The 20,170-nt window shown below is 36.7% G+C and overlaps 1 protein-coding gene across 13 annotated transcripts in view; it reads right to left on the bottom strand.

Moving 5' to 3' along the window:
* The window catches only part of LOC111868649 (EGF and laminin G domain-containing protein), a 143,374-nt gene that overhangs the window by 12,936 nt on the left and 110,268 nt on the right, over positions 1-20,170 (bottom strand). For 2 of the 13 annotated variants that reach the window (XM_023859504.2, XM_023859503.2), the window contains exons 33-35: positions 18,911-18,975; positions 17,970-18,059; positions 6,362-6,490 (exon numbers count right to left, since the gene is read on the bottom strand). In XM_023859504.2, the coding sequence (XP_023715272.1) occupies positions 6,404-6,490; positions 17,970-18,059; positions 18,911-18,975 (242 nt within the window). In that variant the 3' untranslated portion in view covers positions 6,362-6,403. The other 11 variants (XM_023859498.2, XM_023859495.2, XM_023859500.2 and 8 more) reach the window with 8 other exon arrangements.

Raw genomic sequence — 20,170 nt, 5'->3', positions numbered from 1 at the left:
TCGTAAATGAAAAGATGACTGGATCTAACTGGCGATGGCAGTTGCTATGAAAAATATCTATAATTACTGGAACTGAGTGTAATTATGCTTCTAATTATGAAAGATATAATTATTAGATGTCTGGTGTAAATGTTCCATGTTAGGTGGGTCCCTTGTCATGAAGGAATGGTGCATTCTCAGGTTGCGGATGGAAGAGATGGCCTCCAGATATGGAGGGTAACTGCGAATATACTCAATAAGCAGTTGCAGACACCTGGCAAGGGGTGGTCCTCCAGCTTTGGGGTTCGGTGTGGGGCTAACAACTCACCGTACAAAATAAGCTTGTTACGAAAATGCTCAAAAGGCCTCAGACCTAGACAGATTCCTTGGGTAAACAACCTACTTGAAAGAAAATGGATATGAGTTTGGTACTTTGAATGTTAGAAGAATGTATAGGGCAGAACAGAAATTCAGGTAACTTTCTTCCTCTTTTTTCTATTATTTCATTTAGCAAATGATACTAGATGGTTTATACAAAAAATTAAGCAAATTTGGTTATTCATAGCACCTGTGATTGCAGTTCTAACATAGAATAGCATTAATTATTTACTTTTCACTTGTCTTAATACCGTAAGTAGTTCTGGGAATAACATACAGGTACAATGCCTACTTTCCTTCACTGAACAAGTTGTGTTCAGCAGTAACCCTTCTGACTTCTGTTTGCGAGATGCCCAGTTCAAAGTTTTCTGGGTTACACACTATCCAAATTCAAATTCTTCATGCTGTTCTTTTGTCCCTCTAGCCAAATGTTTGGATAGTACCTCAAATTAGGCTGCATCTATCTTCTACCCCCCATTCCAATTCACTGTCCATTAGCAAATCTATCATCTGATGCAACACAGTCTGAGTTACTGGCAGCATCGCTAACTAAACCACAAATAAATATAAGAGCAAATACAGTGGAACACCCAATCAAGGTCTACCTTGGGGATGGGAATTTCGTGCCATAAAACGAGAAGCTGCTTAAATGGGGGTTACATGAAATTTGAATAGAAAATTATGCTTTGCTCACATCAAATATCTGCTTCAATCTAACAAAGAATGTAGAAATATACATTTGTATCTGAAGCAGAAACTCCCCCGACTGAGTGAGACAAAAATGAAAGAAGGCATTTTTGTTGGTCCACAAATAATAAAACTTAAAAAAGATAAAAATGCTTTATTCTATTTCGAATGAAGTTGAACTGGCAGCTTGGAGAGAATTCAAAGATGTCTGCAGCAATTTCTTGGAAACAATAAAGCAGACAACTACCAGAAAATCGTGGAAAGACTCATTGTCTCATGGGCTGCAATATGTCACTAAACATTCACTTCTTCCCACAAAATCTCTGTACAGTTAATGGTGAACATGGAAAGCGTTTTCCCCAAGACACTGCTCGTATGGAAAAACGATACCTTGGGAACTGGAGTGTTAGCATGCTGTCAGCTTACTGCTGTAGTATTATCATGGATGTGCCTGAGACCAATTACAAACAGAAGTCATTGGCTAAAAAATTTTAAAACAAGTATTTAGTTATTATAATGCAATATTAGATTCACATGTGAATAGAATTATGCTTTTTATTTATGTACTTCTTTTTAATCGAAGGTGACCTACTCTTAAGCAATATCCGTAAACAGCATGGAGAAGTCCAGGAGAATGTGTCATACACAAGGAAACAATTAGAAAAATGTCTATCAGTCTTATGGCCATTCAGTTTATTATCAACAATAAATGAGGGCAAGAACTTCACATAGGGAATGAATTTTCGTCCACTAAGTACTGAAAAAGCCCTAAATCGAGAAACACTACATTGGGTAATTTATTAATTGCATATGTGGGACTTCAGTTGTGACTCCAAGAAAAGACCATGAAATGCGGGAAAACCTCAATCGGGATTCCTGTGTAAGCACTCTCCTTTAAAGCATTAACCTATATGCCAAGGCCAGCAGGAATTTTACATTAATAATTACATAATTATACTACTCATATTTAGTGATCCATCTATATTACTCTTTAGTGATCCGCTTCTGAGAATAATATCAACTGATACAAATACTACCGTTTCCAATCTATAATCTCCATATATTTTACCATCATCATATGTGTAATCTGTAATGTATAAAAAGACATTTCATAAAGAAATTTTAGTAAGTGCATGATCAACAGTATGCAGAAATTTCACATTCCTCTTATCAACAGTACATCGGTTATTGCCATCAAACATAAAGCTAAATAAAGATTTTGAGGAGCTGTCACATCATGATTTTACATTTTACAAAATAAAAAACCCCTAACAAAATTTATATATTTTTTTTTATTCATCATTAACTATGGACTGGACAACCAGGTTTTGACTTCTGGCAGGACCACATTTTGTCTTTGGGGGATAATCTAGCTTCCTATCCAGTGGGAACTAGTGTGAAGCTGGCCATTGTCATCACCTATTGAGATTAAGACTATATAGAACTATACTACAGCACCCCCATACATCTTATATATGTGCTTCTTAATGGAGCACACTATTAATTACCAAATAAAGTGTTAGTGCCACACTTCCAAGCAGTGGTAGTGGTTTAATGACATCCTCGATTGCTAAGAATGCATAGTACTGAATGGTAGATGAGTAATGAATAAGCAACTGGAAATGTTATGGAATAAACTGCTTATGGGTCAGTCTGACATATTATCTGGCCATTTGCTTGGAAAGAGCACTAACACCACCTTCATCCCAAACGTTCACACTGCCACCATGCGGGTATTACTGGTAGTAGAAAATCAAAACTTACAAAGACAGCATAATGCTCATTCCACGTTTCATGAGATTCTGTCCATTTTTTTCAAAAGTTACTGCAGGGAACAGATATGATGATATAGACTTGTTTACACAGCAATTCTATGTGCCTTTATAAACCAAGTAAAGGTAAAAATGGAGGTAAATCTTTCTTGCATGAAACAATTCAAATCAGTTACTGAGGATTAGCAACATGAGTCTGTTGCATGGACATCTCTACAGTTATGAGGGGGAACTGAAGAAAACTGAAAAATCAATGTCTCTAAGGATATCAAAACATAAACAGTGGCAGTCACAACAGTCCTCACGGCAATGTCACAAGAACGTGAATATGTTACAACTACATTTCTGCAACTGAAATAATGGATGTTATGGATTGGACACATATCTCAGATGGTGGGGGAAAACATCTCATGACAATTTGGATGATAGAGAATACTGGAGGAAATGTTTTAATATGTTTTGGAACACTGGTTCTTAACTTTCTCTGTCTCATGTCCCCTTTCTGATATTCTAAAATCCAAATTCCCCCTCTCTTCCCCAAAATGTTTTTTGTCTATGATGATTATTTTTTTCTGTATTCTTCAACTCAGACATAATGTCTTCAATGTGAGAAGTTCTGCGACAAATATATTATTAAAAAGCATACTGCTCATAAAAATATGACAAATTCATAATACAAGGGCATCAGAAAGCATCCACAATTAATTTTCATTAAATAATGCAATTACAATGAATGTACATACTTCACTGCAGACGAGCACTGTTTCTATATGGTGCTGAAAGTCTGCAATGGATTTCTGCCCCTGGCACACCTTCAGCCCACAAAAATTTTATCACTACATGCTACTCTTCTTTAATGCATACAGAAAGCAGAGAAGCCATGTTAGCTCTGTCAAGACAACACTAAAACTGGCTGATCATGGATGAAAGTATTTCACAGTCACACAGGAAGCTGAAGTTTATGCCTCTACCTGTACACAAAATAAGCTGTGCAGCCAACATGGCAACATTTAAAATAAATCATTGTGGACACTTTCTGACTCACCTACATAATTAGCAATGCTTCTTTAATCCTACCGATGCTTTTTGCACTGAATATTTAATGTTACAGAACTGATTTTTGTCCAGAAGGCCTCATCCTACTATATAACTGTTAAAAGAAAACATCAAACAAGTTAAGGCTGAGGTCTAATTAGGTAATTTGAATTGGTTTGTTTTAGGATTGTGTCCAATTGCAGGCTTTGAGATAAGAGATATTGAACATGCAGGTCTCATACCAGACAGCTGAATAATTATTCTTTATAGATAACAGCAAGTCTCAGATTATGTGAAATTTAATTTAACAGACAGAGTTACTTAAGGAAACAAAGCTTTAAGACTTATTATGGTTCAGTTTTTCAGTTTAACAAGGTTTTGCTATGAACTATACTAAAATATATGTTATAGAAAGAAAGAGCTGCATCAAGTAGTAAATTACCAATGTCTAACCTCTTTCAGTAGACGCACCTTCAGGAATTGTTGGAAATAACGCTGAAGTGTTGTTCTGACCCTGTGTTGTGACCCCATTAACGATATGTTCTTGCCCCTAACAAACACAAGTAAGAATGTACAAAAAATACATAAAAGAAGTATGAAGAGTAGATATTTTGTACACAAGCCACTGGCACGATTACTTGCATAGTTCTGGCACTGAATTCTCGTAACTGAAGAGCCATGCATATCTTAGGAGTTAACATAATCTACAAGAGAGACAGAGACAAAGTCGTTCCTGGGCCTAAGCAGCATGTCATGGAGGCATATGGAAGCTTAGAGATCATGTTTATAAAACATACAAGAACAGAAGAAGTAATACTTTGGGGTATTTCTCATTTATCATTGTTGTCATCATAATCTTTATTATTATAGGATAGTCAGATTTGTGGAGTAGTTACTGAATGTCACAGTTGAGTAGTTAGCATTCATGCATCATACTTTTGAGGCTCCAGGTTAAATTTCCAGCTTCGAGGCAAGCTACCCTCACAGATTTATTATAATTTTTTTTAATGCTAGTGGGGTGGGACTAAGTCTTTTGTACTGTGGCCACTTCTGGATAATTTTTCTTACTCCTTTCAAGAAAATGCTGATGTAATCTATTCCCACAATCCTTGCAGCTCATCATCCCGTTAGATCTGTAGTCAGCTTCTACATTCATCTTTCTGTCTAAAACAATATAACCCATGTAGGTGAGAGAGCATTATTAAGTGAATTAAAAAAACGAAGTAGAGAAGCTGGCTACAGATCTAATGACCACAATTCAATTAACAGCAGAGTATGACATTTCTTTCATAGATTCTGGGCATCATCCAGGCACCCCTCCAATGTGTAATGAGGGCTCTTTCTCTGGGTAAAGCAACTGAAGTGTAAGACTGACCCACTGGCCTCCAAAAATTGCTGTGGTAAGTAATGTGTGAAGACTTTTCCATGGCATCTACATGCCTCCACATGTGGGGGTTTAGCATAGGGGCAACTATACACATAATGATCAATCTTCCAAACATAATTTTTATGTTTCTCACAGATCTATGACAAATTCCTGTTATCAGACAATTCTAACTTCTGATGTTTGCATGCCTACCATGCTGGAACTGGTGACAGAAGAACAAAAACTTGAATGGATAGATACACACAAAATGTCAACCCAAATGTTCTTCAGCGCGTTCACAAAAGCCATCACTATACCCCAACCAGAACCGGTTCAATACAGTTCTAATTTTAAAATATTATTTCTCTCAGGTCCACTTCGATTTCCTTCCACCTCACCTAGATGTCACAGTCATTCTTTCATTTTTCTTGTGGACCACATGTCAAGGTAATTTCCTGTTTGTTGATTTAAAACGCCCCAGCATTAAAATGTGAAGAGCACAAATGGTAAAGTTTCTCATTATGTATTTTTCTTGATTTTCATATTACTTAATGTTTTGCAAACTCAGATATTCCCCCAAGATCAGCCGTATTTCAGCTCCATGCTGAGAGCTGCTGGACAAAATTTAATTGTAGTGTATATCTCTAATTATAATTTGAAACTGAATTTTACAAAATATCACAAAAATGTCTTATGATACAAAATATTAAAGCACAATTGAAAGTAAAACACAGATATCATTATGCTATACCCCTTTCCTTTTAAACATTTAATTAAATACAAGGAATAAGTAACTTCTACTTTGATGTATTGAAGCAACTGATTTGTTTTGTAGTAAATGGACATTAAGGTCAAAGAGGTATTCAAAATCACATGTCATTTGGAATGTATATTTAAGTCCACCGGCATACATCTTTCTATTCTTGTTATTTTAAGTTTTTCTGTAAGTACGTATGTACTGTATCATGCACAAATCAGTGACACAACAACATTCAACAAATTACCCAAATAAGGACAGAACATATCATGCCCATGCATATTGATATAAACATGATTAAAGCAAGAAAATCCATTCGCACATGCAGAAAACGTGCAGAAGGAATCTAGTTGGGAGTGATAAATTAGTAAGGAGATATGTCGTCACCTTCAAGGAAGTACTTGTTAGTTAATGAGCTCCTCAGCCTCATCAAGCATACGGTGTTGCAGTGAACTCGATACTTCCTAGTTCATCAATACTATATGGCAATGCATGACTGTTCTTACTGTTGTATACCTGAAAACGGTTTCATCATTTTGACCAGCTTCATACAAAATTATTACAACTGTGAGAAAAATGTTCTCACTTATATTTTAAATAAATATTTGACAAATTATTATCAGTAGAAATGCAGAACTAGAGCCCACTGTCTTCAGTACTCTATCCACATGTACCCCAAGATCTTAATAATTGGCAATGCACACTCAGAAGTGCCATTAAGAGGATGCAACCTGTTAATTCTTTTGACAGTGGATGAGAACTAGATACATTAATACTCCTATACGAATCAAGTGCTATCAACATTTGTCAAAGGACTCGCATGACACACATGAAAGTACATTTAGGCTATTAAAATGGATTTTAAAAAGAAGCAAACTAAACAAAAATTTATATATTTGAACAAAATTTATTTTGGGTTGGTCTAGAAATTTGGGCGCTGATATTTACAGACAGATGGGCATGATGAAACTAATAGCTGAACTTCATAATGTACTTATAAACAGTTATGTAAAGAACATATACACCATATGATCTAATTATTATAATCATATTTCTATGATACAACATGCTTCATGACTTCATCCAGTTTCTTGGAAACTGTCCCATCTGTCAGACATTTCATCAATTTAATGTCCTTTTAATACAATGAATTCTGTTTTAGCAATCATAAAAAGTACTTATTCTTAAATTATTTTTCCATCACACAGCAACCAAAGAGACTGAAAAACTCATGTCAATGTAGTTGCTTTTGCACCACTAACAGATGAATAATGTCACTGTTATCATGGAACTGTCAACTGAAAAATACCATATGCAGGATTCACATGAATGTTCTGATTCTGTACTTAACCCCAACATCCAAATATGGTAAGATCACAGAACAGGAATTCCTCAGAAATGATCCACTGTGGTGCATTCAGTTTTACATAATATCTTGATGCACTATTCCAAATTACATTAACAGCCTCAAACACTGGACATGTAAAAAAATTAAGGTACTGAGTTTATTCAATGTATTTAAAAAGAGATAATCCTGAGATGGGAATAAAATTTGATTAAAGATTACAATAATTGCCTGTTACTTTCAGTACTATCATAAACATAAATGAGACTTATGTTTTGATGTGAATGTTAAAAATTATGTTAAGCAGCTGCAATCATTGAATCTGTAAAAGTAGTGACCATGATTAGTCAGCTCATGCAACAAAGTAAAGTAAGAAAAACTATTTATTTATGTTTCCTTCAATATTATTCATGAAAATATCTGCTAATCACATTCAAGAACTAACGTTCTGAAGGTAATTCACAAAAATAAAATATTGCTCACTCAGTAATATTTAACAAGATCATAATGGTTGGTTATATCTTGAATATTTAGCAGAGATTTCTGTGCATTTTAACACTGGAACACAGGAGAATAATACTGGTAAGTAATCGTTTTCCACTTACACTCAAGGGTCTAAATCTACCTGGTCTGGAGAGTCTGCTAAAACATAAGCGGATGGTATGGAAACTGTGGCAAGTAACCTGGGATCTAGCATGTAAAAAGGCAGTTACTTGGGTCACCAAAACCATCAGACAAATGACCCACAGAAAGGCTCTCGAATGGTTGGAAACAAGAGTAGGGAACTGTGAAATCACACTTCAAGATGTTGCCTACTGCATAATCGCTTATGAAAATGGATGGGCCAAAGGCACCAACCACTGCTCATGAACCTTTAGGAATAACATATCACTTGAACGATCAGGCCAATATGATTGCAGACTGTTTAGGAAACCACTTCACATCTCATGACCTGTGTAACAAAAACCATAAGTTACAGGTGGAGACCAGAGTCCAAGCTCTGATCCCATCTGTAGGCAACACCCCATTGTGAAAAGTGACATACATAAATTAGTGATTCATTGAAATTGAGCAAGGCTTGTAGACTTGATAGTATTCCAAATGAATGCTTCGGCATCTTCCAAGAAGACCACTGGTGCATCTGACACATTTAATCGCTGCCTTTGGCTGTCCCATTTTCCAAGGCCTTGCAAGGAAGCAAAAGTTATAACGTTACTGAAACCTGGCAAGGACTCAGAATTCATTCAAAATTTATGTTTGATTAACCTCTTGTCCACAACAAGCAAGCTATTAGAAAAAGTTATACTGAAAATATTCCAAAGGCATGCTGAAGAAAACAGGTCTGCTTAGTTTGGTGTGTGTGCCCATCACAGCAGGACCCTTCATTTTATGAAGTTTAGGGACTATATCACCTTAAATTTCAACAATAACATATCTATGGCTGTGGTGTTTTTGGATACTGAAAAATCCTTTGTAAAAACATGGAACCTTGGCTTGCTATATGAATTATCCCATTTACAATTTTTGGTCTGTGTAACCAACCTTATTAGCTCTTTTCTCAGAGAGAATTCAGAGTCTCAGTCAAAGGTGAAATGTCTATGCCAAGGGATATACAAGCAGGGGTGCCACAAGGTTCCGTCCTGTCCCAACATTATACAGTCTATATGTAAATGATACACCCCAAACACCTGTGTCTACCTATGTCTCTTTACTGATGACACCTGTTTATATGTGACAGACCGAAAAGAGGGTGATGTTATCAGAAACTTCAGCAAGTTCACACTGCTACCGAGATGTGGAGTGAGCACTGGAACACAAAAATCAGTGAAGATAAAACTCAGGCCATCTACTTTTCTCATAGACATTGGCCTCCTGAGGCTCATTTTACAGTGAATGAATGGAATATCCCCTTCATCAATCATGTAAAATATCTCGGTGTAATCTTCGATAAGAGGATTACATGGAGACTGAACATACAAGTGACTGAAGACAAGACCTTCAAAACATTTGATATAATCTACTCCCTATTTAGAAGTGAGCATTTAAATGCCAAGATTAAACTAACCCTCTATAAAGCACTGATCAGATCAGTAATGACTTATGCTTGCCCCACCTGGGAATTAGTGGCAGACACCTACCTCTTAAAATTGCAGCATGCAAAACAAGAGTCTCCACACCACTGGAAATTTTCCAAGGTGCAAACCAGTCCGCAATTTGCATACAGCTTTCAACTTTCCATATGTATACAATTATTTAACAAAATTGTGCAGGCAACAAGCAGAAGTCATACAAGATAATGAGAATGAACATGTTCACCACTTGGAACAAGGCGAATGAGACACAGAAAATATAAGAGGCTTTAACTTTGTGGCAGTTAAGCTTACAATTGTTCGTAAGTTAGCTGCCATTATAGTATAAGATAAGTAAGATAGACATGATCTGCTTCGCAGAGCCTGGACTGACAGAGGCCTTGTATATAGTACAAAAGGATGAATTTCAACAACATGCTATATATATATAATACATACACTCGATAAAGGCGAAGTCTATTCTTAAGAGACAAAACTTATCCTCTCATCAGAGAGGATGTTACATAAGGACTATGACCACAAGGGTTCACTTGCAAAAGAAAAAACTCTCTGGTTGTAGGCTTCAATGGGCTTGGCACAAAGATGAACTGATTGGTGATACATCACCAGTCATAAAGTAACTCTGACTCTGACACTGGAGTGACTGAAGGCTCCCAGATCCTTAAGAAACTAGAAAGTGGTCATGAGTCCCATGGGACTTGGAACCAAGAACCACCATGCTAGCGAGCACCAGCAGCAACTTGTCCAACAGACCAAGCTGCTAGGAGTAGCAATTTCCAGAGCCGTGGAAGAGTAAAATATGGCCATGAGTCCCATGGGACTCGGAACCAAGGATGACTGTGCTGTCGAGGACCAGCAGAAATTTACCGAGTCAAGCAAAGCTCCTAGCAATGACTAGTGAACCAACAGTAGACTTTGTGTGTGTTGTAGTTTTAGTAATCTACAGAGTGTATAATTTGTGAGACTATTGGAATCACTTGTAGTTACAACCATCAAATAAATCCAGTTATAAATCCCAACCCTCTGCCTAATAATTAATATGTGCCAACTGGAGCTATAAGTGGGACTGGATTGCTGGACTTATTTTACTGTATATCGTTGGATTGCAACCCACGTGACATACAATAATGGCAGACTTCAAACATCTGGTAGGTTGGGAAGGTTGGAAGCCAGGAGAGGCAAATCGAGAATAAACGAGAGTCAAGTCATAAAGAGAAGAGTCAATCAAGAAAAGATGAAAGCTCATATGGATGTCAACCAAGAAGTGATGGAGGACATTCAGGGAAAGATAGATGCTAACCAACAGAAGATGGAAACCAGCCATGAAAATATGAAGCCTCTCATGAGAAGATGGATTCAGCAATAAGGGTGGTTAAGAAAAAACCAAGGCCACAGCAAGGACCAGCCAAGAAAACATATGGATCGCAATAAACTCTGATCAGTCCACACTGGACAAGGCCATAAAAAGAAGGGTGGAAGACATCCTGTCATGTGTCGACCCACAGACACGGTACCTCCACGAGGATTGAAGGAATGGAGCGGAAGTTACTTACGTTCCCCGTTATACGAACCTGAAACCTCCACGAGGAGATAGCAGATACAAAGGAGGACCTCCACGAGTAGATACCGGACACAAAGAAAGATCTTCACGAGCAGATATCGGACATAAAGATGGGCCTTCGTGAAGAACTCGGCCTTAGGATCTGTGGAACACAGGTCGAGATGGAAACAACGAAAACGCCAGTGGAAACCACAATGTGCGAATTCAAAACGCAGCTAGCATAAGTCAAAGCAAGAACTGAACGTGGATCCTATAGCAGAACAGGAACCGGTGTAAGTTTGGTGCAGCCACCTAAGTTCTACGGATCGATATCATGGGCAGTGTTAGGATGACAGTTTCAGACCCTGGCAGGGCAGTGGATGCCCCGTGAAAAGGCCACATAACTGACCGCCGCCTTCAATGAGCTGACTGCCCCCTTTCTATATGGAGCCCTACCAGGACGACGTACGAAGATGTTACTGAGATGCCTGAGAATTGCAATGGTGACGACCACCTGGAAGCAGTGTTCCACTTTCCACTCAAAAGAAGGACCCAGTTCGCTGGGAAATCCCTGTAGGTTTGCCGCCATCAACAACCACTTGGCTCACCGCGCTCACGTTGAACTACTTGAATACCTTATTAGTAAAGAAGTTGCCCGTGCATTCGCCGACGGAATAAGGGAGTGAGATGTAAAACAACAGTTACTCTTGGGAGAAGAAGACACTTGAGGCTGCTGACATAGCACACGGAACATCCTCCAGGGTTCGGTCAGGCCATTCTGGAAGAGCCAGTCCCCCTTTCAATTGGATGAAGTGATTACTGACAGCTTACATGCTGGCACTGTGGGAGCACCCACCACTTTCGAAAGATCTGCCCCACAAATCCGATTAAGAAAAAGACGGCCGACGCTGCATACAAGATGACAGATACTCGGAAAATGAGAAGATAGCAAGTTGAGACGATGGACGTGTTCGGTATGTAGCAGCAACCCATGTACGATACAGATACTCGTACAGATACGATACTCGTATACAGAGTCAGAGTGACCATGAGACCATGTTCATCAAAGACCATGGTCATCGACAAAACAAGAGCCCTAAGGAAGGAGCAGTTGGGGAACAGCAGCACAAGACAAAATCCACGAGGAATGAAGGCTGTACATCGTCAAAACCGGAAGTGGAAGTGTTGGGGCCAGCAAGACGTGGAAGTTTGCCCATTGTTAAGTGAGTCAGTCTTGCGTTTCACTGTTAGCAGCCGCTACCTAGCAACGACTAGTGCACAAAGAGAAGGCTTTGTATATGCTATAGTTGTAGTTATTTATAGTGTGTGTAAACTAGTAAGACTGGTACAATCATTTGTGATTACAAGTTATAGGCGTCCAATAAATCAAATTTTAAATTCTAACCCTGTGTGTAGTCACTAACATGTCAGAATATGTAACATGAACTGAGCACGGAGAATATTGATGCCATTACTTCAAGGTAAAACATCCCATTTGAAGAAGCCATGATGAATAGCAAGAGATACAAATGTTGCCAAAGTGAAGATGATTCTCAAACTAGATAAGCGAAGTCTTGAAGAAATGAGTTGATTCTATGTTCTTTGCGGAAAAAGCAGAATCACAGATATGACTGTGTTTCATCTGCTAGAAATACATGTATGGATAATGTGTTGGCATTACTCCTAAGGACAACTGCATCCATGTCAAGAGTGAACACTGAGACTAGTATGTGCCATGATATTTTCATCAATTATGTTTTAAAAGTTTAGTGGTTATTTCTTTATATCAGTTTTTAAAATTATAATTTTTACTCCTGTTCACTTAGTTGCCTGCATGTATGTTGTCTTTAACATTTGAATAAAAGTTAATGTTATTCCTTGCATTAAATTCACATTTCTTACATTTGGCCTTGAAACATGTTTTCATATTAAGGTCAGATTAAACAACTATTTTCTTTTTTAACTTCAGAAGTTAATCAGACACATGTCTGAAATTGAAGAAATCTAATACACATAACTGTATAACTGAGAGCAACAACAGTAAATATTTTGAAATGTTCCTCCCAACACAAAGCCACATAAATATCAGTAAAACTTAACATGACCTTACATGACAAAGATACCTTATATTGAATAATACTGTCATGTATTTAGGAGTGTTACAATAGACGGGGTTTGGACTGCTGAATTAAATTTATTGACCACTTGTACACACCACTCAGAACTACAATTAATCACAGTGCTATCGCTGATCTTCACACTTCATAAACCACTAGCACACACTGAGTCTTCTCAGGCTTCACTAGTCATATTCTGGCAACGGATTTTAACACAGTAATTATAACACACTCAGAGTAACAACAGCACACATGAAGTCTTCTTTTCACAGCTGTATTCTTACAACTAACTCTTTCCTTTACAGCCAGACTTCAAACTTTCAACCAACTTATAGTGCCATCTCTTCTCAGCCTCCCTTGCAGAGCTCAACTGAACTGCCAAACCTTAACTAACTACTGACACCTGACAACTATCAACTGAACTGGTCAACTTAGATGTTTTCAAGACAACTCCTTGATGCCTTTATGCTTTAAATACACTACCAATATTTCAGTCATTGTTAACAAACTGGTTTCAGATAAATAAATATCCTCATTATGTTGGATTTAAACCTGATAATGGTCTCTGGGATTTGTACAATATGCCTGTACTTATGTCCCCTAACCTAACAACTGCTAGCTCTACCTAGTGGTGAGCCATGTGATGTGCATTTCTGTACAGGTATGATATCAGGGTGAAGGTTATATCCACTGCCCTACAGAAAAGGGAGTGAACACCCATAGAAAATTTTGATGCATCAAAATGTAAGTTTTGTTCATAAGTAGCAAATATGCCGCTCTTTATAGTTTAATTATGGCTGCTTCATAAATTAACATAATAAATATTACAGTACATTCAATACACATAATTAATTCTAACAGAATGATCAAGAACACACACAACCCCTTAATATGGACCTATTTTCCTTTGAGAACAATTATTAAGTATTTAAATTAGGCAGCTCTTGAGCATATAACCTTGAGCTACTCACCATCTATACCATTATCCCTAAATTCTCTATCAGCAATACATGTTCCTTGTTAGCACTGATCTTACACAAACTGACAATGCACACAGGTGGTTTTGTAAGGCAAAGAATATGAGCAACAAGAACCTACCTGGAGTGAAGTATTTCTACAAACAAATATATAGATATTCAATTTCTTTTATGTGAAATATTAAAAAAATAAAATATTTAACAATAAAAGCATTACATCTGTAGGGAAATGTGCAGTTTTGATCACCCTGTACTTCATTTAGTATACATGATTATTACCATTGGACCCATTTAACTTCATCACTTCATGACACAGAATATTATGGTATATATGCCACTAACGTTTTTAGACCCAAGTATGAAAGTAGAAAATTTTTTGAAACCAGTGGTTTTATGAACAATAAAATTAGGAGGGTATGTACATATAAATTTTTTTCTTACTATTCTTTTTATTTATGTTTAAATTTGTAACTTCTCCAGCCTGTGGTACATTCCTTTGCCAGACAGAATTCTAAAGAATAGCTAACATGTGTACACAGGATTTGAACAATGCACGGGTGTTATGATATGACAAGATACAAATACTGTCCTGACCTGCATGATTGTGCATAGTGAATTATATTTATATATGACCATCAGTTAAGTACAGTGCTGGTATAACACACTAACTAGAGTAGTTATATTCCACACAAACACACACACACACCCACATGCATGCACGCTCACACGCACTAACAGAACAATCCATTTCAACATGCAGCAAAACAGATATATATTAAACATAATACTTGTTCGCCAAGGTAGTTTTTATACTACACTTATTCTAAGATGAGTTCTTTTTACAAATATTCTACTGTTGTTGAGTACTCTTTTAAATTGAATTTTAATAAACAACTCTTATGATAGGTTTGCCAATCTTGTTTCATTCCTGACTCTAGAAATCACCAGATTTATGAGCCAGGCATCTGGAAAAAGTCTGGTAGCCTTTGCACCTGTTCGGTCAAGTAGTTTAGAGAAGAATGTTCCTCAGAAACAGAGGTGAGCAAAGAGATCAAAACTGTTAAATCTTTAAAGACTTCCACATGGATTTGGTTTTCTTTCATTTGACTTTTGAAGTCTTACTTCACTTTTGGGCCAGGGAATTGTTTCTAGTAGTATAAACACATACAGATGATGATTTCACTTATGCACACTTATATATCTCCCCACAAGATTATACAATAGAAGCTACATCCTTATTCTGACAAAACATTCAAATGTAACCTATTTACAAATAGCAAAGAAAAAACCAACTTGGCAGACAACTGTCTCACACTGGTCCAATTTCAGATCATTATTATCCCAATATGACAAGAAAATATCATAACTGAAGTTGATTTAAAGTGAATCACTTATGCTAAGGAAAATCAGAGAAGTATACAGGTCATAAGTCTTGAAATAGGTATTCAACTGGATAATACTCGTACATCATCTTTGTATAATTCATAAAGGAACATTGTGTTATCGGAATTGAAGATTAAGTTAATAACTTCAAGATAAATGTCTTGTAAACTTATTCCATGGCTGTCCCTTGCATAACAGCTCAGATATATCTGTACAGAAACTGAGAGAAATATTTCAGTTATTATATCAGAAAATGTATAAACCATGTAAAAGATTTGGAAGCTAACTTTAACTGTAAATCTCAAAATTTAAGGGTAAACAAAATTAATTACTTTTCTAGTCAGTCCTCAAAACTTAAAATAAATAAAATATACACTGATAAGAACAATGTAAGTCACATTTTGCAGACACAAAATCGTGCAGTTCACTGTCCTTAAATCTGCATGGTCGAACAATAAGCAAACAGTCAACAAAGTAACTTACTGTGTGACACCATTTGGCACTCATGCATTAAAACATAATTCCCTCCTGTTAGGCATTACAGGTGCAAATGATGTGTGTTCTTGGTCAAGAGCAGATAGGAAATTATCTAAGAAACGCAGAGACTTAATGATACATAAAGCAGAGACCTATGTTGGCTATTCTGATGTAAATACCATGAGGTGCTGTGTTGATATGGGAACATTCTACAAATCTTAGCTATCTCAATTTTAAAACATTGAGGAAACTCTTTTCAGTTTGTACACTGAGCTCTTATAGCTAACATTGGCTGCAAAGTAAGCTAAAAAGGGCAAGAACATGGTAGTTATGTTTCAAACACTGAAGTTTATAAAATGTTTGTTGGTGTTTCTGATACAGTGGTTAAGAAATTAAAAACAAATACAAGAGATTTCCTGGACATTCTACACACCAGTTTATGCTTTTAGTTTAGGATATATGTTTTTCTGTAAAATGTTCCTTAACTGAAAACTTAGCCAGAAACTGAAGGCGGAATTGTCAGTGTGCTAAAGACCAAACAGACCACCAGAACTCAAGGTTTTAGGACATAAGCATGACCAAAATCTGAATGAAGAGCTATGAAACTTTCATAAATTAAAACTAACATTTCTATTAAACTTTCTATAACACACATAAATGCAACAGTTTGGACATGATGTCTGTCTTGTAATTAAATAAAGTAGTATAGTTCTTCAATATAATTATGATCCGTACACATTCAGAAATACACAGCATACTTCTGAAAGTTCTCCATGTGTCATCTTTCCTTTTTTCCTTCTTATATATGTAATTCTGCATTGTTCTTTAAACTTCAAAAGAGGGTTATTAAGCCAGAATTTTTAACCTAATCTTTTGATGGTTGAAGACTGCTTTAGATTCAATGGGAAATTTCTTGCATGGGAGTATTTTGCAAAACAATTAAAAAAATACAATTTGGAATTTGAAAATTTCAGAAGAGCTTGAATATTATGTTGTATAAAACATTACTTGCCTCTTATGACAGTCGGAGCACAACCTGAGAAAGATGTAAGCAAATTACAAGACATGAAGATAATGTTACTGTGGAGTATTTAAACTACAATACTGGAGGCCAAAACACAGGAAAGATCAAGAAACAGAAGAACTCCATGAAAACTTTATGAACCTGAGGAACCAGCCACATAGACTAAACCAATGTTCATTTCAGAGTGTAATAAATGAAGATGCTGAATAAACAATTGCTAGGGATATTAAGCACACAGCAGAGACCAAGTGAGAAAAGATATAAAAGACAGCAGATACAGAAGCAGGACCTATGAGAGGGCATATGGGAATGGAGAAGGTTTTGTCAGAAGACAATCCACCCTACTAGAAACATCAAAGGATGATACAATGATGATCATTATGGAGGTGGGTGGGTGGGTGGTGGTGATAATGATTATAATAATGACTATTATGATGCCAACAATGAGTGGTGATGACTGATGAATACAATAATTTTACCTTCACCTAAAAATAACTTTGTAGTATCAGAGTTCAGTTTGGCCTGAAGGTTAGAAAGCTGGAAACAATGACAATCTTGGAACAGAAGGGTACGCATTATACCTGATCTGGATCACAGCTCTCACCAATTCACTTACTACCCTATCTGCTCTTGGTAATTTGAGGGGCTTCCAGTTTCATGAAATCTCATAATGAACCATATGAATTCAAAATTTCACAAGATTGCACAAAATGAATTAATAAGAAATTTAATGCTTTTAATAACAATAAATCTCAACAATTTTTATTTTCCAGTTAATTGATGCAATCAGTCGCCACATAAAATCCTATCACCTGTAACTGAGGTTGCTTTTCAGAAGTTGTATGAAACTTTCTGTATCACAATGAGACTGACAAAACAACAAACTCTGTTTCCAGTTTTCTTCAGAATTTTAAATTTTTATGATTCATCATAAAATTCCCTACATAGGGGACCACACAAGTGACATTGTTCAGTCACAGGAATCCAAAGCAACCTCACTAATGGAGCACAGTGGAGCCATCTTCACACCATTCATACTCACTGGCTTGTTCGGAACATTGTCATCCTCTCGTTCACTTCCCTGTTCCTCATCAGGACTGTTATGTACGCTCTCTGGGATGTCCTCTAGAGACTGTAACACCACATAGAGATAGTATGTACATGACTACATAAACAATCAAAAAGTTTTTATGTAAAAAGTTGAAGCTTTATAAGATGGAAACAAACAGAACCTTAATAACTTATGAATATTTATGTTAAAACTGTATTCAAAATACTGTAAATGGTGCAAGTGGTAGGATCCATTTGTTCAAACCTCTAACCACATAGTGCAGCGTCACTGTTCAAAAGTGGACAGTTAAGGTTAGCAAACAAATTCCAATCTTTTCACAAAAGTCTGCCACTGGACATTATCCTGAGCCAGTTGAATCCACTCCATGCCCCCAGAGCCTATTCTCTAAATCCATTTCAAGATCACCCTCCCATCTATGCCTAAGTCTCTCAACTGGCCTCCTATTTTGAAGTTTTCTTCTAAAACTTTATATGCTTTTCACATATCCCATATGCATGCCATATCACCAAAACCTCATCCTCATCGATTTAATCCCCCTCATATTTGGAGATCAACTTGAATTAAGCTACTCATTACATAATTTTCAACGTTCTCCTGTTGCTTCATCTTCTTAGCTACAAATATTCTCCTATGCACTCCCTTCTCACTTCATTATTGGCTCATTATATCAGCTCCATATGGCAAATGACAAATCACAGCATCTGGTGGAAAGAGAATTTGCAGGGGAAACCACAATACTTGGAGTGTCACTTTGTCAATCACAAATTCCACATGAACTGTCCTGTGATTGAACCCAAGCCACTAAAGAAAGAAGTTGGCAACTAATCACCTGAGCTTTGATATGCCCATGCTACACTCTTTCTGCACTAAAAGTTTCAAACTTGGCAGTATAACCACAGTCACTGACTTACATCTTGAAGCAGTTCTGTCTTTTCTGCCATTGGATCCCAGTTTAGTTCCTGGTCTGGGTTGGCTCCTGAAATTCAATATATCAAAGAAAACTAATATAAATAACCTGATGAACAATGCACATAAGGTGTTAGGGATTTATGGCACTCAACATATTGGATGACGGAAATAAAACTGACTTTAAAAATATGATAAAAATGAACAGCTCTGTCTGTTGATCTAAATGAGACTCAGTTGAGTTGTGCAGAGCATACCTAAGTATGTACATGAGGTATGTAGTTCTCAGGATAGTGACTATGAAGAGTACCATCTTCTGGAATATGATGCTGTGTCATCTACTGGAAGTTTACCAACATTTCGGAGAAATGTACTGCTTCCATCTCAAGGGTCAAAGAGCAAGTCTTGTAAAGCAGCAAACAGATGCAGTATGCTGCTCCAAATTGTTGGTATGACCTTCCAGACTTCATGGCATCACATTCCAGAAAGACAGTACTTTTATTTATTGAGTTTGGTTGATTTGTTACACAGGGAAATATTTTCCATTCTGAACGTTAACATTCATATTACCCGGTTTCTGAAAGTGATGGATGACACTACAGTGAACTCTGTCATATCCACAGGATGGCCATCAAATTCTCCAGATGTAAATCACTAATGAAATATTCTATCTTCTGCGATGTAATATCATGTAGTCAGTTGAAAGTCAACTGATATTTTGGAGGAAAATGTTGCCTCCGTCTTCAGGGTTGAAGGGCAAGCCAAGAAAGACACAAGTATGAAGCAGGTAGCAAGCAAAGCATGTGGCTTGTGTAAGCACTACATTAAACCTAATGCATTATCGTGTTTAGAATAAAAATTTAGCATATAAATGCCAGACAGAGCATTTTCATTCCCTGTAGTTACTGCAACAAAAATTAAAACTAGGTGGCTTTAATGTTATAAAATAGCATATGATCAGCCACCAATTACAGAAAAGAAAGACTGAAGCCATAATCCAAGAAAACAGGGGTTCAATTCAACATCAAATCTGATAAAGAATGTGAATGAATCATAAATGAAAGGCCCATTTTTTATAATTAATAATGGAAAATCTATTTCTGTGTAATGAATCAACTCAAATGGACAAATCTTGTTGTAGCACAATTAGGGATGCTCTACACAGTTTATATGTATGAGTTTCATACACATCTGCAGAGCTGCTCACTTTTACTGGTGTAAAAGAAAACCTTTTTGCATCATCCAATGTGATATAAGATCTTCCA

This window comes from Cryptotermes secundus, unplaced genomic scaffold, assembly GCF_002891405.2.
Source record: "Cryptotermes secundus unplaced genomic scaffold, Csec_1.0 scaffold696, whole genome shotgun sequence".
Taxonomy (NCBI): domain Eukaryota; kingdom Metazoa; phylum Arthropoda; class Insecta; order Blattodea; family Kalotermitidae; genus Cryptotermes; species Cryptotermes secundus.
The sequence above is the reverse complement of the archived record's forward strand: the minus strand, read 5'-3'. Positions and strand labels throughout refer to the sequence as shown.